The 18895-nt window shown below is 44.6% G+C and overlaps 1 protein-coding gene and 1 long non-coding RNA gene across 3 annotated transcripts; one reads left to right on the plus strand and one right to left on the minus strand.

Moving 5' to 3' along the window:
* Nucleotides 1-8467: 8467 nt before the first annotated feature.
* On the minus strand, nt 8468-9906 carry LOC105607855 (uncharacterized). The gene is made up of 2 exons (XR_001436676.3): nt 9838-9906; nt 8468-8898 (listed from the first exon to the last, which is right to left on the minus strand). It is a non-coding gene; the product is annotated as an uncharacterized LOC105607855 (long non-coding RNA).
* A 120-nt stretch (nt 9907-10026) lies between these two features.
* On the plus strand, nt 10027-14716 carry IFT22 (intraflagellar transport 22). Of its 2 annotated transcripts, XM_004020991.6 has the most exons (5): nt 10027-10113; nt 12124-12200; nt 12327-12416; nt 13235-13437; nt 14248-14716. In XM_004020991.6, the coding sequence occupies exons 1-5, from the start codon at nt 10075-10077 to the stop codon at nt 14394-14396; spliced, it is 558 nt and encodes a 185-aa protein (XP_004021040.1). In that variant the 5' UTR covers nt 10027-10074; the 3' UTR covers nt 14397-14716. The 2 variants fall into 2 exon arrangements, with proteins under 2 accessions (XP_004021040.1, XP_004021041.1); XM_004020992.6 differs by lacking the exon at nt 12327-12416.
* Nucleotides 14717-18895: the final 4179 nt, after the last annotated feature.

Below are 18895 nucleotides of genomic sequence, written 5' to 3' on the forward strand. Positions count from 1 at the left end.
GACCCAGCACAATTCTGAAAGAGATGGGAATACCAGACCACCTAACCTGCCTCTTAAGAAATCTGTATGCAGGTCAGGAAGCAACAGTTAGAAGTGGACATGGAACAACAGACTGGTTCCAAATAGGAAAAGGAGTACGTCAAGGCTGTATACTGTCACCCTGCTTATTTAACTTATATGCAGAGTACATCATGAGAAATGCTGGACTGGAAGAAGCACAAGCTGGAATCAAGATTGCTGGGAGAAATATCAATAACCTCAGATATGCAGATGACACCACCCTTATGGCAGAAAGTGAAGAGGAGCTAAAAAGTCTCCTGATGAAAGTGATAGAGGAGAGCAAAAAAGTTGGCTTAAAGCTCAACATTCAGAAAATGAAGATCATGGCATCCGGTCCTATCACTTCATGGGAAATAGATGGGAAACAGTAGAAACAGTGTCAGACTTTATTTTTGGGGGCTCCAAAATCACTGCAGATGGTGACTGCAGCCATGAAATTAAAAGACGCTTACTCCTTGGAAGAAAAGTTATGACCAACCTAGATAGTTATTCAAAAGCAGAGATATTACTTTGCTGACTAAGGCCCATCTAGTCAAGGCTATGGTTTTTCCAGTAGTCGTGTATGGATGTGAGAGTTGGACTGTGAAGAAGGCTGAGCGCCGAAGGATTGATGCTTTTGAACTGCGGTGTTGGAGAAGACTCTTGAGAGTCCCTTGGACTGCAAGGAGGTCCAACCAGTCCATTCTGAAGGAGATCAACCCTGGGATTTCTTTGGAAGGACTGATGCTAAAGCTGAAGCTCCAGTACTTTGGCCACCTCATGTGAAGAGTTGACTCATTGGAAAAGACTCTGATGCTGGGAGGGATTGGGGGCAGGAGGAGAAGGGGACGACCGAGGATGAGATGGCTGGATGGCATCACGGACTCGATGGATGTGAGTCTGAGTGAACTCCAGGAGATGGTGATGGACAGGGAGGCCTGGCGTGCTGCGATTCATGGGGTCGCAAAGAGTCGGACACGACTGAGTGACTGAACTGAACTGAACTGAAAAAGCATCACACGTGTTACAAAGATTTGAAAGTATTACAAGTGATGGTAATTGTCCGATATCAACCATCTAACGTACCAGGAACTGGACTGGATTGCTTGTATGTCTCATCTCATTCAATCCTAACAACCTTATCAGGGCTTCCCTGATAGTTCAGTTGGTAAAGAATCCACCTGCAACACAGGCGACCCCGGTTTGATTCCTGGGCCGGGAAGATCCCCTGGAGAAGGGATAGGCTACCCACTCCAGTATTCTTGGGCTTCCCTTGTGGCTCAGCTGGTAAAGAATCTGCCTGCAATGCAGGAGACCCCAGTTCGATTCCTGGGTCGGGAAGATCCCTTGGAGAAGGGAAAGGTTACCCACTCTAGTATTCTGGCCTGGAGAATTCCATGGACTATATAATCCATGGGGTCGCAAAGAGTCAGACACAAGTGAGCGACTTTCACTTTCAACAACCCTACAGGATTGGTCTAGAATCCTTTCACTGGGTGAGACTCTAAGGTTCCCTGTTATCTATTGCTACATGACAAATTACCCCAAAACTTTAGCACCTTAGAACAACAATAAACACTTGCTATCTAGGTTTCTGCGGGTTGGGAATTTGAGAATAGCTTAGCTGGGTGGTTCTGGTTCAGAATCTCTCAGGAGGTTGTAGGCAAGATGTTGGCCAGGTTGCAAGTCATCTGAAGGCTTGATCGGAGCTGGGGGACCCACCCAGGATGGTGGGTCACTCACAGTGGCTGGCAGGTTGATGCCAGTCGGTAGACAGGAGGCTTCAGTTTCTTACCCCATGAGGTTCTGCATAGGGTGGCTTGTGTCCTTAGGACATGGCAGCTGATCTGCCCCAGAATGACCGATCAACAAGAGTGGAGGGCAGAAGTTACGATGTCTCTTTTTATGACCCAGTTTCAGAGAGTCACATATCCGTCACTATCCTGTTGGTTACATAGGTCAGCCCTCTTCAGTGCCAGAGGAACTACACAAGAGTATGAAAACCAAGAAGTGAAAGTCATGGGGCCATCTTGAATGTTGGCTCCCACTAAGCCCAAGAGTATAAGTAATCTTCTTAAGATCGGTCAGCTAATTTCAAATTCCGCCCTACTTCAAAATCAGCGCTCTTTCCACCACACAACTGCCTCCCCAAAGCCTGCATGCAGGACATTGCCAAATGAAGACAAAAGGTCCTAGTTAAGCCACATCCTTGTTTCATTGTTTTTGCCAAAAGTTTTATCTTCAACCCGCTGGGAAATACTTTTTTATATTGAAAGCACAGCTCAGGCTTTCTAATGGGGATTGATGAAAAATAATTTTATTTTATTGATCTTGCCCTAAACCAAACTTGCTGAACCTTATCCTTGGCTAGAGCTTTTTAAAAGACAATAATAAAAATAAGGGATGCCTGCATTCATAGAAGACAAAATACTTCCAGATTACAATCCATTTTGTGATCATTCCTATCTTTTAGAGTTGAACCGAACATGTTCAGATCTCTGTGTTGTAGGAGGAGGTGATTGAAGGGCATTTTTATTCCCTCGAATAACAGGAAATCCATCATTTACTCTTTAGTAATAAAAACTGCATGTGTAAGAATTGGGACCATGGAAGGTCAAGTCAAATTAAAGATTTTATGACTGGCGGTTATATTAAATCTTTTCAACAATTTATAGAAAGGATTTGAAGTATGTCAAGTGTATTTCTTTAAGTTTTTTCAACTGAGAGGTTTTATTGCATCAAGTCACAGAATCAGGAGAAAAATTACTCTTAGGTCATCCAGGCCTGGCCCCTGCCAATGTCATATTGCTCCCTTCAGGACCAAAGACCAGATATTAAGCCGTCTGAAGTCAACCTCCCCTAATTAAAATGAAAGTCATAAAGCAAAGTATTTCAATAATCTACCATAATAATAATAATCCCAAATTTATATAGTACTTATACCCAAGAAATGTAAAGCAGTTCACATTTTTTATTTCTCTCACCTGGAAACAGAAACTAAAGCCCCCAAGGCAAGTATAAGGGAACTTTCATTAACTTACTTATTTATAGAGTAAATGAACGTGTGTTTGCATGCGTGTCTGCAGGCATGTGCCAGGAGAGAGGGAGACAGAGCTGAAATTTATTGAGTACCTACTGGGTACCAGACTTTGAACTGGGTCCAGTGGACCCACATGTGAAGAAGACTCTTCAGAGAAGTCACGGGCTGTAAAGGGATGGAGCACCTCCCAGAGAGGCTCAGGAAACACAGAGGCTGAGGAAGCCCTGGCTCAGGACCCGACACAGCTGGTGCAGATGGAGAGGCAAGGCCATTTCTGCACACAGAGGAGGCATAGAGTCTCTTCACACAGAAAGGAGAACTGCTGTAAAGCCTCGTGGTTCCTGCCTCCTCCCTGACATCAGTTTAGGGTATGGACTCACCACTTGCCTTTTAATACTGGCTCCAGTCGTGAATTAAAATGAGATGATTATATTTGCTAAAGAATAGATAAAAAGCACTAGACAGGACGGTCTCCGTACCTAGACTGGAGCTCCCTGGGTGGGGAGGTACGGTACAGCGGCATCCCTGAAACTCAGCGCCTACCCAAGTGCTGGGCATTGATTCTCCCAAAGCCCCACCCAGAGATCTAAGGCCCCAAAAGCCAGGAGGGTGGTCCAATATTGCCCTCAGTTTTTCAGGTGCAAAAAGAAACAACTTTTTTGAGGTTCCCTGGACTTTTAATTTTTTTTTAATACACACAAAAGAATGTGTGTAATATTTGATGGTTATGAAGTAGTATTAGCAAAATAAGCACTAGGGAACATGTCATGGTGCTAAAATAGTAAGGCAGAGCTCAGAGAAGGAGAGAGGTAGTCCAAAGGGCCTGTTTCATGCGGCCCCCAGTGACCAAATGAAGGACAACTGGAACATCAAAATTAAACAATAATAATAACAGAGTATAACCAACTGAATAAAACAGGAAATCAGCAATGTTGTGTGACAGCCTGGATGGGAAGGGAGTTTGGGGGTGAATGGATACGTAGATACTGTATGGCTGAGTCCCTATGCTGTACACCTGAAATTGTCACAACACTGTTAATTGGCTATTCTCCAATATAAGAGAAAAAGTTAAAAAAGAGAAAAACAGGAAACCAGGAACCAAGAGAGGCTATGTGTGTGCGAGATGTAGACACAGGCACCGATACAGACATAGATACAGACATATAAATACAAATATATATCCATATTACACAGCAATTCCACTCCTAAGTATTCACCCAACATATATATAAACATGTGTCCACACAAAGTTCTATTTCTAGCAGTTCTGTTTATAATAGGCTCAAATTAGAAACAGCCCAACCCAAATTCACCATCAACAGGTGAACAGATTCAGAAGTCCTGGTATAATTATACATGAAATGCAACTCAGCAATAAAAAAGGGATGAACTATTCATACTCACAATATGGATAAATATAAAAAATATTATCCTAAGTGAAAGAAACCAGACACAAAAGAGTAAATGTTCTGTGATTTTGTTTGCATAAAATTCTAGAACAGGCAAACTAATTTATAGCGACAAAAAGTATAACAGTTTTCTGGGGACCAGGGGTAGGAAAAAGTCAACTTCAGAGAACCATGAGGGGACTTTCGGGGTAATGGAAATGCTCAGTAACTTGAGTAAGGTGGTAGGATGGTAAATGTATTTGAGTCTATGCATTGCCCAAAACTCAAAAGACTTACAATCTATTATAGTTAAATTATAATCAAATAATATTAACTTTTTTAAAGAGTGCAGACTCAACGAGAAAACCACCATCATCTTGCTACCTGAATACCTTCCTAATTGCCATTTGTTCTTCCTTCTTCTTTCTTTAATTGCGAGCATAATGCCTGGAGGCACAGCAGCCACCTTGCGACTATGAGGTAACAAGCCTGAGGACAAAGACTAAACCTTAGGAAAGCAGAGACACAAAGGTATAAAGATCCTGGTCCATGAGGCCATTTTTCAGCCACCATACCATCACTAGACTGTCAACTTTCATACTGTCTTGTTGCCATTAGAATAGGATTTTGTTATTTCAGTCAAATTAATTCGCACCCAGAATACAAAGTCCTTCCATCCAGGTTATTTCCACTTCATCTTCATTTTTTCATCAACTGAGAATACATCCCTCCTCCTCCTCCAGAACCCCAAACTAAGAATTCAAGCACATCATCTCCAAAGGTGCACTTGGAAAATGAGGGCTGGACTTGTCTGGTGGTCTAGTGGTTGAGAGTCTGCCTGCCAATGCAGGGAACAGGGAGGGGTTCAATCCCTGGTCCAGAAAGATTCCACATGCCTTGGGGCAACTAAGCCCACATGCCACAACTACTGACACCCAAGAGCCCAGAGCAATGAGAAGCCCTCGCACAGCATCTAGATAGAGTTGCTCATCGCGACTGGAGAAAGTCCGCACACAGCAACAAAGGCAGTGTTGCCAAAAATAAATAAATAAATAATTTTTAAAAGGAAAGAAAACAAGGGCTGTCCAAATGCCAGGGAACAAGTTCTCTGCAGCCCCATCTCTCACTTGACCCGAGATGAGCAAACAGCACGCTCTCCAAAGAAATTCTCTCTCTCTCCCTCTGCAACCTCATGACACTTTGATAACTTCCAGGTAACATAAGTTCTATAGAATGGACTAGACTCTGGGAGACACTCAACACCTGCTGTCAGACTTTAAAGCCTCAGCCAAAATTGGAGTCACCTTTTAGCAACCTGTTATGGGTCTCTATGTACTTAGAGTCTTGTAGAATGGGGATGTATGAGATGTATGGAGAAAACCAGTGAAGGATACACCCCAGGGTGCAATCACAGCCTCTCCACTGGGAGTTTACTCTTTGTCTATCTCTTCACTAGAATGAAAACTTCAAGAGGAATGGAGGGAAAAGGGGAGGTCAAAGGTGAGGTAAGGGAGCCAAAGTATTTGTAGCTCAGTTGTGTCCAACTCTTTTTGACTCCATGGACTACAGCCCGCCAGGCTCCCCCTGTCCATGGGATTTCCCAGGCAAGAATACTGGAGTGGGTTGCCATTTCCTTCTCTAGGGGATCTTCCCGACCCAGGGATCAAATCCAGGTCTCCTGCATTGCAGGCAGATTCTTTACCATCTGAGCCACCAGGGAAGCTCAAGGGAGCCAAACAAAGAAAAAAAAGGTTACCTCAAATGAAAGGAAATACATGATCACATTTAGCCATTTTGATAAAAGTATGTGTGTGTGTGTTCATATGTTCAAAGATATTAAGTGAAAAGTAGCTTTAAAAAGTGATCCATGACTGTCACTACATCTAATGGCCAATTCTTCACCTTCCTTGACTTCCCTGGATCTCTCGCCAGCACCAGACAAAATGGATCACTCCCTGTCTTGCAATACAGTCCTGACGTGGCTTGCACTATGTCATGCCCTCCTAGTTTTCTTCCTGCCTCTCTGGACATTCTTTTTCAGCTTTCTTTACTAGAGTCTCCTCTAAACAGCAGAGTGTCCCAGGGAACTCTCCGTCTACCCTTATCTTCTCTGCCGACACTTACCCTCTACTTGTTCTCATCCAGCCCGTGGCTTCAATGGCATTCCACATGCTGACTGATATCTCATCAGATTCAAGCTCCAGTCCTCATCTTACCCATTGGGTACAGAATCTTATCTCCCATTTTTCCCTCAACAACTAATGGCCATCTCAAAACTAACACAACCAAAACAGAACTTTTAATCTCCCACCACAAATCCTCCCCCAGCCTTCCCAAGTCTGGAAATGGCACATTATTCACGCAACCACATGAATAAATGTCTTGGGACTCATTCTGAACTCCTCTTTCCCTGACACGTAATCTGTCAGCAGCTCCTGTTAGTTCTACCTTCAAACCGTGTCGCAGATTCAACCACTGCTACCCTAGCCAAACCACCATCATCTCACTCTTAAGCTACCTGAATACCCTCCTAATTGTCATCTGTGCAGTCATACTTGACCCCTTTGCTCAACACGGCAGCCAGTGATCACTTTTAAAACATAAATCAGATCATGTCAATCCACTGCTCAGAATCCTCCATGATGACTTTTTTGGCTGGCCAGTTTCCTAGCCAATACCAACCCCACATCCTCATGCCCACCCTCACTCCCATCCTGTGCCCCACTTCTTGGGAAGAGATATAGGCAAAGCTACAACCTCTATTTCCCAGATTCCTCTGCAGTGAGGGAGGCCACATGACACACAGTTCTGACCAATGAGACATATGAAATTACTGGATAGGGATTCTAAGGAAGCCACTATTTTCCTTAGAAAAGTAGAGTCTGTTGTCCTCTGTATCGTTTTTTTTTTTTTTACGTTCATTTGGCTTTATTTGATATGTACACACTACTGCATCTATTTACTATTTATTTATTCTAGCTGCACTGGGTCTTCGATGCTGCGCGTGGGCTTTCTCTAGTTGCAGAGAGCAGGGTCTGCAACTTGATGGCTCCAGGGCACATGGGTTTCAGTCCTTGCGGCATAGGGGCTCAGCAGTTGCAGAACACAGGCTCTAGAGCATGGGCTCAGTAGTTGGGGCTCTAGGGCCTAGTTGCTCCAAGGCATGTGGGATCCTCCTGGACCAGAGAGTGGTCCTGTGTCCCCCGCACTGCAGGCGGATTCCCGTCCACTGCTTTACAGGAAAGCCCCACTCTGTATCTTTCGACCTTTGCTCTTCTTTGTTCCTGCCTAGAAAGCAAATATACAACAGGAGAGCAGCCATAACAAAGATGTCAGGAAAGGAATGAGAAGGCAGCTGCCTCAGCCCCTGTATGCCCATCCTTGGACTCCTGGTTATGTGAGAAAATAATAAATCCCTTATTTGGTTAAGTCGCTGTGGTGAAGTTTCTATGACATGGAGCCAAACACAACCCTGGCACAGGCTTCCAATCACCCTTAGAATGAATTCCCAAAGTCTGACACGGTCTCTCCAAAAGCTTCTCCTACCACTCTCCCCCTATTTCTTCCTGCACCGGGGTCCTGGCCAGGTTCCTGGCTATTTTTGGAACATGCCAAATGTGTTTCCACCTTAGTGGCTTTGCCCTTGTTCTTCTGCTGGAGTGTTCTTACCCTAGATCTTTCACATGCTTCATTTGAGACATCTCTTCACCTAGTTTTCTGTTCTAATGTCACCTCTGCACCAAGGTCTTGCCTTGACTACTCCATCCAAAATTGGCTCCTTCACACCCTTTAACTCCTTTGTTGTTGCTGTGGAGTTGCTACATCTTGTCCAATTGTTTGCAATCCCAGGACTGTGGCCTGCCAGGCTTCTCTGTCCATGGTAAGAATACTGGAGTGAGTTGCCATTTCCCCCTCCAGGGGGTCTTCCCAACCCAGGGATTGAATCCATGTCTCCTGCACCTCCTGCTTGGCAGGCAGATTCTTTATCACTGAGCCACACTTGGAAAGTTTAACTCTTTAGTGATTTATTTTTATTCATAGCACTTGTCAATATCTACAATTGTCTCTGCCTGAGAGTAGACAGTTTGTTTTACTTAATATCCATCTACTCCACTAGAATCAAAGCTTCAAGAGGTACAGGCACATCCCCAATATCTAGAAGACAGCAGGCATTCAAAAGGTATTTATTGAATGACATCTTTTTGAGTTTTTTTTTTTTTCTTTCCAGTTGTAGCACTTGGGATCTTCAGTCTTCCTGGCCGCATGTGGAATCTTTAGCTGATCCTTAGTTGCAGCATGTGGGATCCAACTGTTGGACCAGGGATGGAACCCAGCCCCTGCCTTGAGAGCATGGAGTCTTAGCCACTGGACCGCCAAGGAAGACCTGTACCACATCTTAAAGTTAAGGTAGACTCTTCTTTACATTTCACCCTGTATTACAAAAGAAGGCAGTTTGGTATTGGACTTATTTTGGCTTTATTGTTGTTGTTGTCATACTATCAACAGCACTTTCGGGGGACTAACATATTTTGTGTTGGCGCTCTCCCCATATAGACACAATTTCATGGCCTCACTCAAAATTCTGGAGGGTTCTGTAATTTAAAACTGCCCTAAGGGGCTTCCCTAGTAGCTAAGTGTAAAGACTTCACCTGCCAATGCAGGAGATGTGGGTTCAATCCCTGGACTGAGAAGATCCCACATGCAGCCAAGCAACTAAGCCCTGAGCTCCACAACTATTGAGCCTGTGCTCTGGAGTCTTGGAGCTGAAACTACTGAAGTGGAGACCCTAGAGCCTATGTTTCATGATAAGAGAAGCCACCCCAATGAGACGCTATCCCACTGCAAGAAAGAGTAAATAGCCCCTGCTCACAGCAATGAGAGGAAAGATCGCGCAGGAACAAAGACCCAGCACAGACAAAAATACACTGACCTAAAATAAACCTCACCAAAAATAAACTGAATGTGGCAGCCATGCCTTCAGACCCCTGCACTATCAGTTAGTCAGGCCAGGGCCTTTTGGTTTCTTCCAGATCATCCAAATGACAGTGAGTGATGGGACCCCTAGAGATTCGTTGTTGTTGTTGTTGTTTTTTTCCCCTGACCTTTCCTAGATTGGGTTAGGGATATGATAAATCCGTTCTCAATATGGACAGTATCATGCCAGAGCGATACAGGCGTCAGATACCTGGTTCCAATCCCACCTCACCAGCTACTTGACCCGTTTGAGCTCGGGGAGTTACAGGGAGGAATAAAGGAGATCGGGGACCTGCAGTCAACCTCCTCCCCACAAGCAGAGGTCAGACTCGCAAGCTCTACGGGATTCCCCACTCCGAAGCCAACCTGCATCCGGGTTTTCTGCTTCTCTCCTACCTTCTTGCCTTGTTGCCCTCTTCCAACCCAAAGCCCACGCCTCGCATCAGCCCGGCGTAGGACCACCCCAGAGCCCTCTGGGAGCCCCGCCCCCGGCAAGAACCCGCCCACTCCCGTCGGCCCCCGCGGCCGCTCCCGTCTCCATGGGAACGAAAGTAGCCAACCCGCGCAGTGACTTCCGCTCCGCCCAGACTACGACGCGGGCTCGAGCGGCGCCTGAATGGGCCCCAGACAGAGATGCTGAAGGCCAAGATCCTCTTTGTGGGGCCCTGCGAGGTGAGGCCGGGGCCGGCGGGGCGGCAAGCAGGGCCTGTGGGGGCACAAGATCGCCCCTGGGGTTGTGCCTGGCACCCGGAACCCCCCAGGAGCTAGGAGCCCGTTCCCACCGCGCCCACCCTGTTGTGTGACGCTGGCGTCACCAGGATCTCGGCGTTCCCAGACCCTGACCCTGTTGGACTGAGGCTCAAAGGCCCATGGTCGTGAGTGGCGTTTGTGATCAGAGCCTAGATCTCACGACTTTCCTTTGCACCTGTGGCTTTCCCTAATGAAATACATCAACAGAGCAAGAAAACCCGGAGGAAGGATTGAACTATTACCTGGTCTTGGAACAACTAGCCTTTAACGTGGGTGGTGGTGGCGGGGGATTAAATCTATCTGTGTAGGTCACATCGTACACAAGAATAAAATTAAGATGGACTGAAAAGCTAAATGCGTAAAACAACTGTGGATGTTGTAAATAAATAACTCTCCAACTTCAGCACCCATCAGAATTGCCTGGTAGGCCCGTTACAAGTACAACTTGCGGGACCTATCCCAGAGTTTTGATTCAGTAGGTCTGGGAGGGACCTGAGAATTTGCATTTTGTGGATGCTGGTTGTCAAGGGACCACTCGCTGGGAACATGGTTCCCAGATGAATATAGGGAAAGACCTGTTTTTAATCTGGAGTCAGGGAAGGTCGTCTTAAACACAATACAAACATGAAGAAATTGAAGAAATGACGGCAAAGGTAAAGCCAGGGGAATATATTAGCAAAATGCTTGACCAAAGAAGGATTCCTAGGCAGAACATACAGGAAAGTTTAAGAATCGGTGAAGAAAGTAAGAAGCAACTCAAGAGATCTAGCAAAGTCTGTATATAAGAAATGCAACTGGCTGAGAAGTATGACAAGACTTGAGTCACAAGAACACAAAACAAAAAGATGACACTTGTTTGCCCGTCAGGCTCCTTAGGTAGTGCTAGTGGTAAAGAACCTGCCTGCTAATGCAGGTTCAATCCCTGGGTCAGGAAGATCCCCTGGAGGAGGGCTTGACAACCCACTCCAGGATTCTTATGGGGTGAATCACCATGGACAGAGGAGCCTGGTGGGTTCCAGTCCATGGGGTCGCAGGGAGTCGGACATAACTGAAGCGACCCAGCATGCAGGCACGCAACATGCAGTCTTAGGGCACTTTGAAGGAAAGGAGTATTCTAGCATTTTGTAGATGGGACTATAAATTGATAACACATTTTTCTCTGAGATCAAATGATTAAGGTTTAAAATGTGCATAGCTTATAGTTTAGTAGTTATATTTCTCAAACCCTGAAGCTAAAGATCCATCCACATTCCCCATGAATCTATACAATATTGAACAGGTGGAAACACCCCAGGTGCCCATCAATCAGAGAATGTCTAAATAAACTAAGGTACATTCTTACTTCGGAAGATACTGCAAGAGTGAAACAAAATAAGGCAAATAAACTGACAAAGAGAACGCTCCAAGACGTCAACTATTAAATAGACAAGTCACAACAATATGCTCAGAATTATGAAAAACAAAACAAGCATAGATGTATCTTTTTTTTAAAGGAAATTCCCAAACATATACAAGGGGAGAAAGAATGACGAGTCCTAGTACCCATCATCTTGCTTCAACCACAAAATATATTTCTGCTTTTATGTATCTCCCTTTCCCTTGCTGCTCTTCAAATTTACCAGTCTTTCTATTACTTAAACATGTCACATCCATTCCTGCCCTGGTACCTTTAAACCAGCTATTCCCCCTGCTTGGGAGTGAGTAAAGTCACCCAGCAGCAGAGCCAGTACTGAAATCTGTTCTCCCCACAATCCAGAGTGGGCCATGCCCGCCCAATCAGAGAGAGCCTGTTGCCCTGGGTGATCTCAGAGTGGCCGTGGCCTCTACTCCATCCCACCTGCGTCCAAGCTGGCTATTGGAGGCCTTATTTATGGTTGACTTTTCTGCTCTTCTTTTAGTGGCTGAGATCTTTTACTGTCTTTGTTTTCATAGAGTGGAAAAACTGTTTTGGCCAACTTTCTGACAGAATCTTCTGACATCACTGAATACAACCCAACCCAAGGAGTGAGGTGAGCCCTGAAAAACCCGTGTCCCACACAGTCCCTGCTCCTTGCCCACCTCCTGACTTTGGTGCCAGTGGCATCCCCAAAGCACAGTGTTGCTAAGGAGAGGTGCTGCTCTTATCTTATCTCTAGGATCCTGGAGTTCGAGAACCCACATGTTACCAGCAACAACAAAGGCACAGGGTGTGAATTTGAGCTCTGGGATTGTGGCGGCGATCCAAAGTACGTTTCCTTTAGAGCACTAGCTCCATCAAATGATTCAAAAGTCAGCTGGCCACCAGGCACCTTGGACTCAGGCCTAGCGCCCTTCCTAGCATGTGTCTGGGGCTTGATCAATGACTGGTGACATGCATTGCTCTTGAAATGTCAGTGACTGGGTTATGATACAGTGAGAGGTCATTTATCCATGATTAGTGCTTAGACATTATTTTCAAAGTCCATGATTAGAAACTCAAACTGTCGTTTATATATGGAATCTTACCAAAAAAAGGTACAAATGAACTTATTTACAAAATAGAATCACATATGTAAAAAAGCAAACTTATGGTTACCAGGTGGGGAAAGAGGGGTGGATAAGTTGAGAGATGGGAATTGACATACACACACTAAAATGGGGCTTCTCAGGTGGCACTAGTAGTAAAGAACCCTCCTGCCAATGCAGGAGACAAGAGACTCGGGTTCCATCCCTAGTCGTGAAGATCCCCTGGAGGAGGGCATGGCAATGTACTTCACTATTCTTGCCTGGAGAATCCCAGGCAAGTTACAGTCCATAGGGTCGCAGAGTCGGACACAACTAAAGCGACTTAACATGCATATATAAAATAGATCAACTAATAAGGACCTACTGTATTAGCACAGGGAACTCAATATTCTGTAATGACCTATATGGGAAAAGAATCTTAAAAAAGTGGACATACGTATATGTATTACTGATTCACTTCGCTGTACGGCAGAAACTTAAGTGTAAATTAACTAGATTCCAATATAAAATTAAAAATAAGACACAGAAACCAGAGCCACCTACCCTTCACGCCATGCAGGTTCGAGTCTTGCTGGCCAGCCCTGATGAAGGACTCTCACGGAGTGGTGATCGTCTTCAACGCCGACATCCCAAGTCACCTGAAGGAAATTGAGATGTGGTATTCCTGCTTCGTCCAGCAGCAGTTCTTACAGAATACTCAGTGTCTGTTAATTGCACACCACAAACCAGGCTCCGGAAGTGACAAAGAAAACCCAGCTTTGGGTAAGGAGCCAGGAGTTCTGGCTCTTGTCTGAAATGCTCTGGGCATTTGTATGTTGCTCTGTGCCTTAGAAGCCAACAGCTCTGTGCAGCTTGTGAGCACCTGCTGTTTCCTCACCATTTGTTTTCCTCACCACGTAAATCAGAATTGCCGGGTTAGTAGATCCACCCAGGCTAGGCTTCAGACCCTGTAAAAGTTAGTTAGTACCACCCAGGCCAGGATGCAGACACTGTAAAAGCAGACAGACACTAAGAGGGGGAAAAAAAAACCCTGGTTTTAACCTCTCATCCATACTATTAGGGACACTCTTTCCTGACTTGCCTTTAAGCTCCAATCTGCATGCGATAGATCATGAGAGAGGTGTCAAAGTAATCATGGAAAACAACTCAGAAAATTCAGAAATGCCTTCCTCTCTGGTGTAAGAACCTAGAAGGCCTGAACTTGCAGAGCTGTGAGCCTATTGCCGGAGGTAGTGAAAACTTTCTCTGTGAAAATGTGTCACGGAGGCCCCACTTTATTTTTGGACTTGGGAAAGTTAAATAAATTGGCTCCTGGAAGAGTCAGGTCCTCTGGAGCTAGAGATAGCCCCTCATTTAAAGCTCATGGCCTAGGGACTTCCCTGGTGGTCCAGTGGCTAAGACTCCATGCTCCCAATGCAGAGGGCCCAGGTTCAATGCCTGGTCAGGGCACTAGAGATCCCACATGCCGCAAGAAAGATCAAAGATCCCCCATGCTGCAACTAAGACCTGGTGTGGCTAAATTAATTCATTTTTTAAAAGTTCGTGCCTAATTACATTATTTTCCTTTTTAAGCACCACCCTTGAACAAGCTGAAGCTGGTGCACTCGAATCTCGAGGACGACCCGGAAGAGATCAGGATGGAATTCATAAAGTACTTAAGAAGCATAGTCAACTCAGTGTCCGAGAGCAGAGACCGGGAAGAGATGTCCATTATTACCTGACCGGCCTTCATCTGGAAGCTTCCACATCCCCAAAGAAGTTAATGTCAGTGCAGAGCCTGAAGTCCATCCACCAAAGAAGGTTCTCATCGCCCTTTGGCTGTAGAAGGCATTTTCCTTGTTTGCCCCAAAGACCAGTCAGCCAGGTAGTTGCCTCCATACCATCTGTTCTCCATCCTTAGTTCAGCTGAGGAAATCCTGTTGTTGAATTCTGATTCCTTTGCCCCAGATCTCTCCAAAGAGCTGAAAAACTGAGGTGGTTTCTTCTTTTTTTTTTTTTGGCCTCCTTCCATATGTCATGTCATTAAAGTTGTGGAATTGTACCTGTCATAGTCCAATGGTATGACCATAGTTTAATTCACGTGGATTGGTTTAAATATGATTTTCACTCCTTAATCTGCACAATTGCCTAGGACATTTTAGAAAAATACTAGCATTTAACCTCTCCAAGATTATTTTTACTTTGATGTCCTTGCTATCTGGACACCATATCACATTGGATGGTAGAATACATATACAGTCTCTAAAAAGTTTTTTATTTTCTTAGGGGAATTTACTTCTTAAATATTACTTTGTGTAATACAGGGGAAAACTACGTTATACTGTCATAACACCTAATCTATAAAAATGGTTAAAAGAGTTATGCTCAGAATAACCAAATACGGCGAGTTTACAGTTTATTGTACCAGTGAGTGTGTTTTAGTGATCTTGGGAATTACTGTTCTTTCATAATTTTTACTTCCTGAATTTTTTAATATAGCCAACCTAAAAACAAGTAGATCAAAAGTGAAATCTATGTCATTTCAACTCAAAGTGGAAGAAAAGTAGAGACACTTAAAAGAGATGAATAAATACGCTTGGCTGCATTTCACTCTTACAATGAAGAGGGATAAAATGTAGCCGTGTGGGCAGTCTGGTTGAGAGAGTGGTATTGGCAGATAGTGACAGTTCCGGTAAATCAGGGCTTCCCTAGTGGCTCCGTGGTAAAAATTCCACCTACCAAGGCAGGAGATGTGGGTTTGCTCTCTGGATGGGGAAGATCCCCTGGAGAAAGAAATGGCAACTCACTTCAATATTTTTGCCTGGGAAATCCATGGACAGAGGTGCCTGGCGGGCTACAGTCCATGGGGTCACAAAAGAGTCAGACAAGACTTAGTGGCTAAACAACAACAAAACTTTTGAGTAAACTGCCTGGATCATCCATGAGCACATTTTAAGCCTAGCTTGAATTTCTTCTTCCTGGCCTGCTCTCAGTTGGAACTTTTGCAAGAAACACAAACAGGGGATTGCACTAACTCAAACTGTAGTAAATCTTTACATAACAGCTGCAATAATACTAATTGATCAGAACTTCTCTGAAGGTCCAGTGGTTAAGAATCCACCTCCCAGTGCGGGGGATGCAGGATTGATCCCTGGTCAGGGAACTAAGCCCCAGGTGCCGCCACTCAGCCCCACATGCAGCAATGAAAGATCCTGCAAGTAAGACCTGACATGGCCAAAAATAAATAAATACTGTTAAAGAAAGATCCCTTTCTCTGTATCACAGATGTGAGGAGCCACAGATGCGTGAAACAGCCTAGACGTGTGGGAGCATCACTCCATGGATGGAGAAGGGAGTGTGTGAGTGAGGTGGAGTGTGTGAGTGAGGTGGAGTGCATGGAGATGGCTGGGTGTACGTGTGTGGGTGAGCAGACAAGGGGTCAGATGGGGAAGGGATTCTCAGACCCGACCAAGGAGTCAGGCTTTGAGGCACCACTGAAGGATGATCACTGCAGATGGATGTAGGATCTCCATGGTAGAAAAGCCCCTCTGACTGCAGCATGAGGGCTGGATCAGAAGGCAGACAAGTGTAGAGGTGGCTGCCGTCGTTCTTTGGTTTGTAGCTGCCGTCACTCCAGTCTTTAAGGCCAGCATCTTCAAATCTCTCTCGGCTCCTTCTTCACATCGCCTAATCCCCTGTGTACCTGACTCAGAGCTCCCTCTTCTGTACTCTTATTAGGACACTTCTAATTGCGTTTCGTGCGTGGCCCACCCACGAAATCCAGGATAATCTCCCCACCTAAAGATCCTTAATTTAGTCACATCTACAAAGATGCTTTTTCTAAGGAAAGTATCATTTACAGGATACGTGCATTACAGGGAGTCACGTCCGATATTTTGGGGGCCATTACTCAGACTACCACCTATGCTGTTCACTGAGGCATTATGGGGGCTTCCCTGGTGGTTCAGATGGTAAAGAATCGCCTGCAATACCGGAGACCTGGCATCCCTAGGCCTGGAAGATTCCCTGGAGAAGAGCATGGCAACCCACTCCACTTATCTGGAAAAATCCCATGGACAGAGGAGCCTGCTGGACTACAGTCCATGGGTTCACACAGAGTTGGACTTGACTGAGCGACTAAAGAGGAGGCATTATGGAAGAAAAGGAGTAGGTTTGAGGGGAGTGACAAATGACTAGGTCAAGGTGACTTAGCAAGTGGCTCAGAACTGGACCCCATGCCCCCGCTCTTTCCACTGTCCCATGTAACTGGGCAGATGAGTTCCACAAGTGGACCTAGCCAAGAGTGCCACCCTTTGAGACGGAACTTGGTAAAGCAACAACAACTACAGCAACAACAGCAGGGCAAATAGCCACTTTTGAAGCTAAACCACCCAGAAAATGGTTTGCAAGTATGTGGCACATGGATAGATCTAGCATCATATTTCTTGAAACCAATCAAATGACCGAGTTGCATTCTGAAGCTTTCTTGGTTGTAAAGAAAACTACAACTCACATTATAACTTGAATGTCCATATCTTGAAATTGTTCAGGAATGTTCCTGGACATTATATGTTTTCTGGAACACCAGCAGATCCTTATATCCATAGTGTAGGCTAAATTGCTATAACAACAGGTAGAATTTTGCTGGCAACTGAGAACATGTAAAAGTTCATAAGAGAGCAGTGCTCCAATATCCATGGAAAAGGTAACTAACTGCATTTGCACCACTCAAAATTATTCTGAATTATGGTTCTTTTAGATCTTGACTTCAGCCTTCCCCATCTGATTCCTGAGAAGTACACGAACATCTTGGCCTTGTTGCTGTTTAGTCGCTAAGTCGTGTCCGACTCTTAGTGACCCAGTGATCTGCAGCATGCCAGGCTTCCCTGTCCTTCACTCTCTCTCAGAGTTTGCTCAAACTTATGTCCATTGAGCCAGCGATGCCATCCAACTGTCTCATCTTCTGTCACCCCGTTCTCCTTCTGCCCTCAATCTTTCCCAGCATCATTCTGGCCTTGGCTGATGCTTTTGCAACAAATGTACTTTCCTCAGGCGAAAAATGAAGGCATCTATGTTTTAAAAACCAAAACCAAAGAAATTAAATAAATGAGGAAGGAGGAACCTCTCTGCTTTCGAATGTTAAGGAGAGATTACATATTATTGACTGTGACTTCTAAATTGCTTTATCAGGTAAATAGTTCTCTACATTTCTGATCTGAGCCATTCTTCCTACCAAAGTTAAAAGCTAATGGAAATATTGTGTCTGCCAAGTATTCCCACTTCAAAAGGCAAGTTCTTGGTGCTTTGATGTGAGCAACACCTCATCTGTCATTTTACACCACAGAGTTCATTCCTATCTAGGCTTTCTGATAGCCTTTAAAAGTATGCCTCCTTCCTCTAAAGCTTCAGGCAGATTTACTCCACATTTACAGCTCTTTGGATCAAGCGTAAATATAGAACCTAAGACTTTCAAAATGTTGTGGGGAAAAAAAAAATAAAACTCATCTATTTTATATTTAGAGTCTTATCAGAGCTTTGTAATAAGTAATTTATGTAAGAACCGTCGTGTTTTCTTTCTTTCTTTTTTTAAATAAATCTTTCAGGTGACTTTACAAGACTTGGAAAAACATCTAGGTGTGAGTTAATCAGATTATGTAATAAAATATTTTGTTCGGAAAAATAAAATTCTAATTTTATCAAAGTATGAGGAACTTGGTTTCTACTGATAGAAACCTACTCAAGTACTTTTTTCAAGAATATTTTGCAAATCCAGCTACTCTTGGAATTTATCACCCTGTTTGGGAGGGCAACTGTTAAAAGCAAGAAGTTGCGCTCTGCATTAAAAAAAAAAAAAGTGGCAATGGCGTTAAGATATCAACACAAATGAGACGAACAATCTAAAGAGAAGAGTTCTTATCTATGAGGAAACTTGCGGGAAACAATAGGTGAGACGTCAAATATATCATGCCAGCCGGTTAACATGGACTTGATTGTATTAGCTCTGTAAGAGCCCTAAGCAGAGCAGGGACAATTACTTTGGTGGCCGCGCGGAGAAGAGACTTAAGGGTGTGTCTAAAATACAGCACTGAGGGTTCGCACGTAGAGAAAGGGAAAGATTCTGTAGGTACTGAGCAGACTGAGCGGAAACGGGAGAGGCAGGGAGGATTCAATCCCATACCCTCGACTGTAGGCGCTCCAGGTAGTGGCTGTTAATTAATTACTACGTTTCCCATAGTCCTTA

The sequence above is a fragment of the Ovis aries genome, chromosome 24 (assembly GCF_016772045.2).
Source record: "Ovis aries strain OAR_USU_Benz2616 breed Rambouillet chromosome 24, ARS-UI_Ramb_v3.0, whole genome shotgun sequence".
Lineage (NCBI taxonomy): Eukaryota > Metazoa > Chordata > Mammalia > Artiodactyla > Bovidae > Ovis > Ovis aries.

Excerpts from the sequence above, each read along its gene's own strand:
- IFT22 (XM_004020991.6), top strand. The coding sequence starts at position 10,075 with ATGCTGAAGGCCAAGATCCTCTTTGTGGGGCCCTGCGAG. Across the intron at positions 12,201-12,326 it reads AACCCAACCCAAGGAGTGAG|GATCCTGGAGTTCGAGAACC; the intron begins GTGAGCCCTGAA and ends TCTTATCTCTAG. Across the intron at positions 13,438-14,247 it reads CAAAGAAAACCCAGCTTTGG|CACCACCCTTGAACAAGCTG; the intron begins GTAAGGAGCCAG and ends TTCCTTTTTAAG.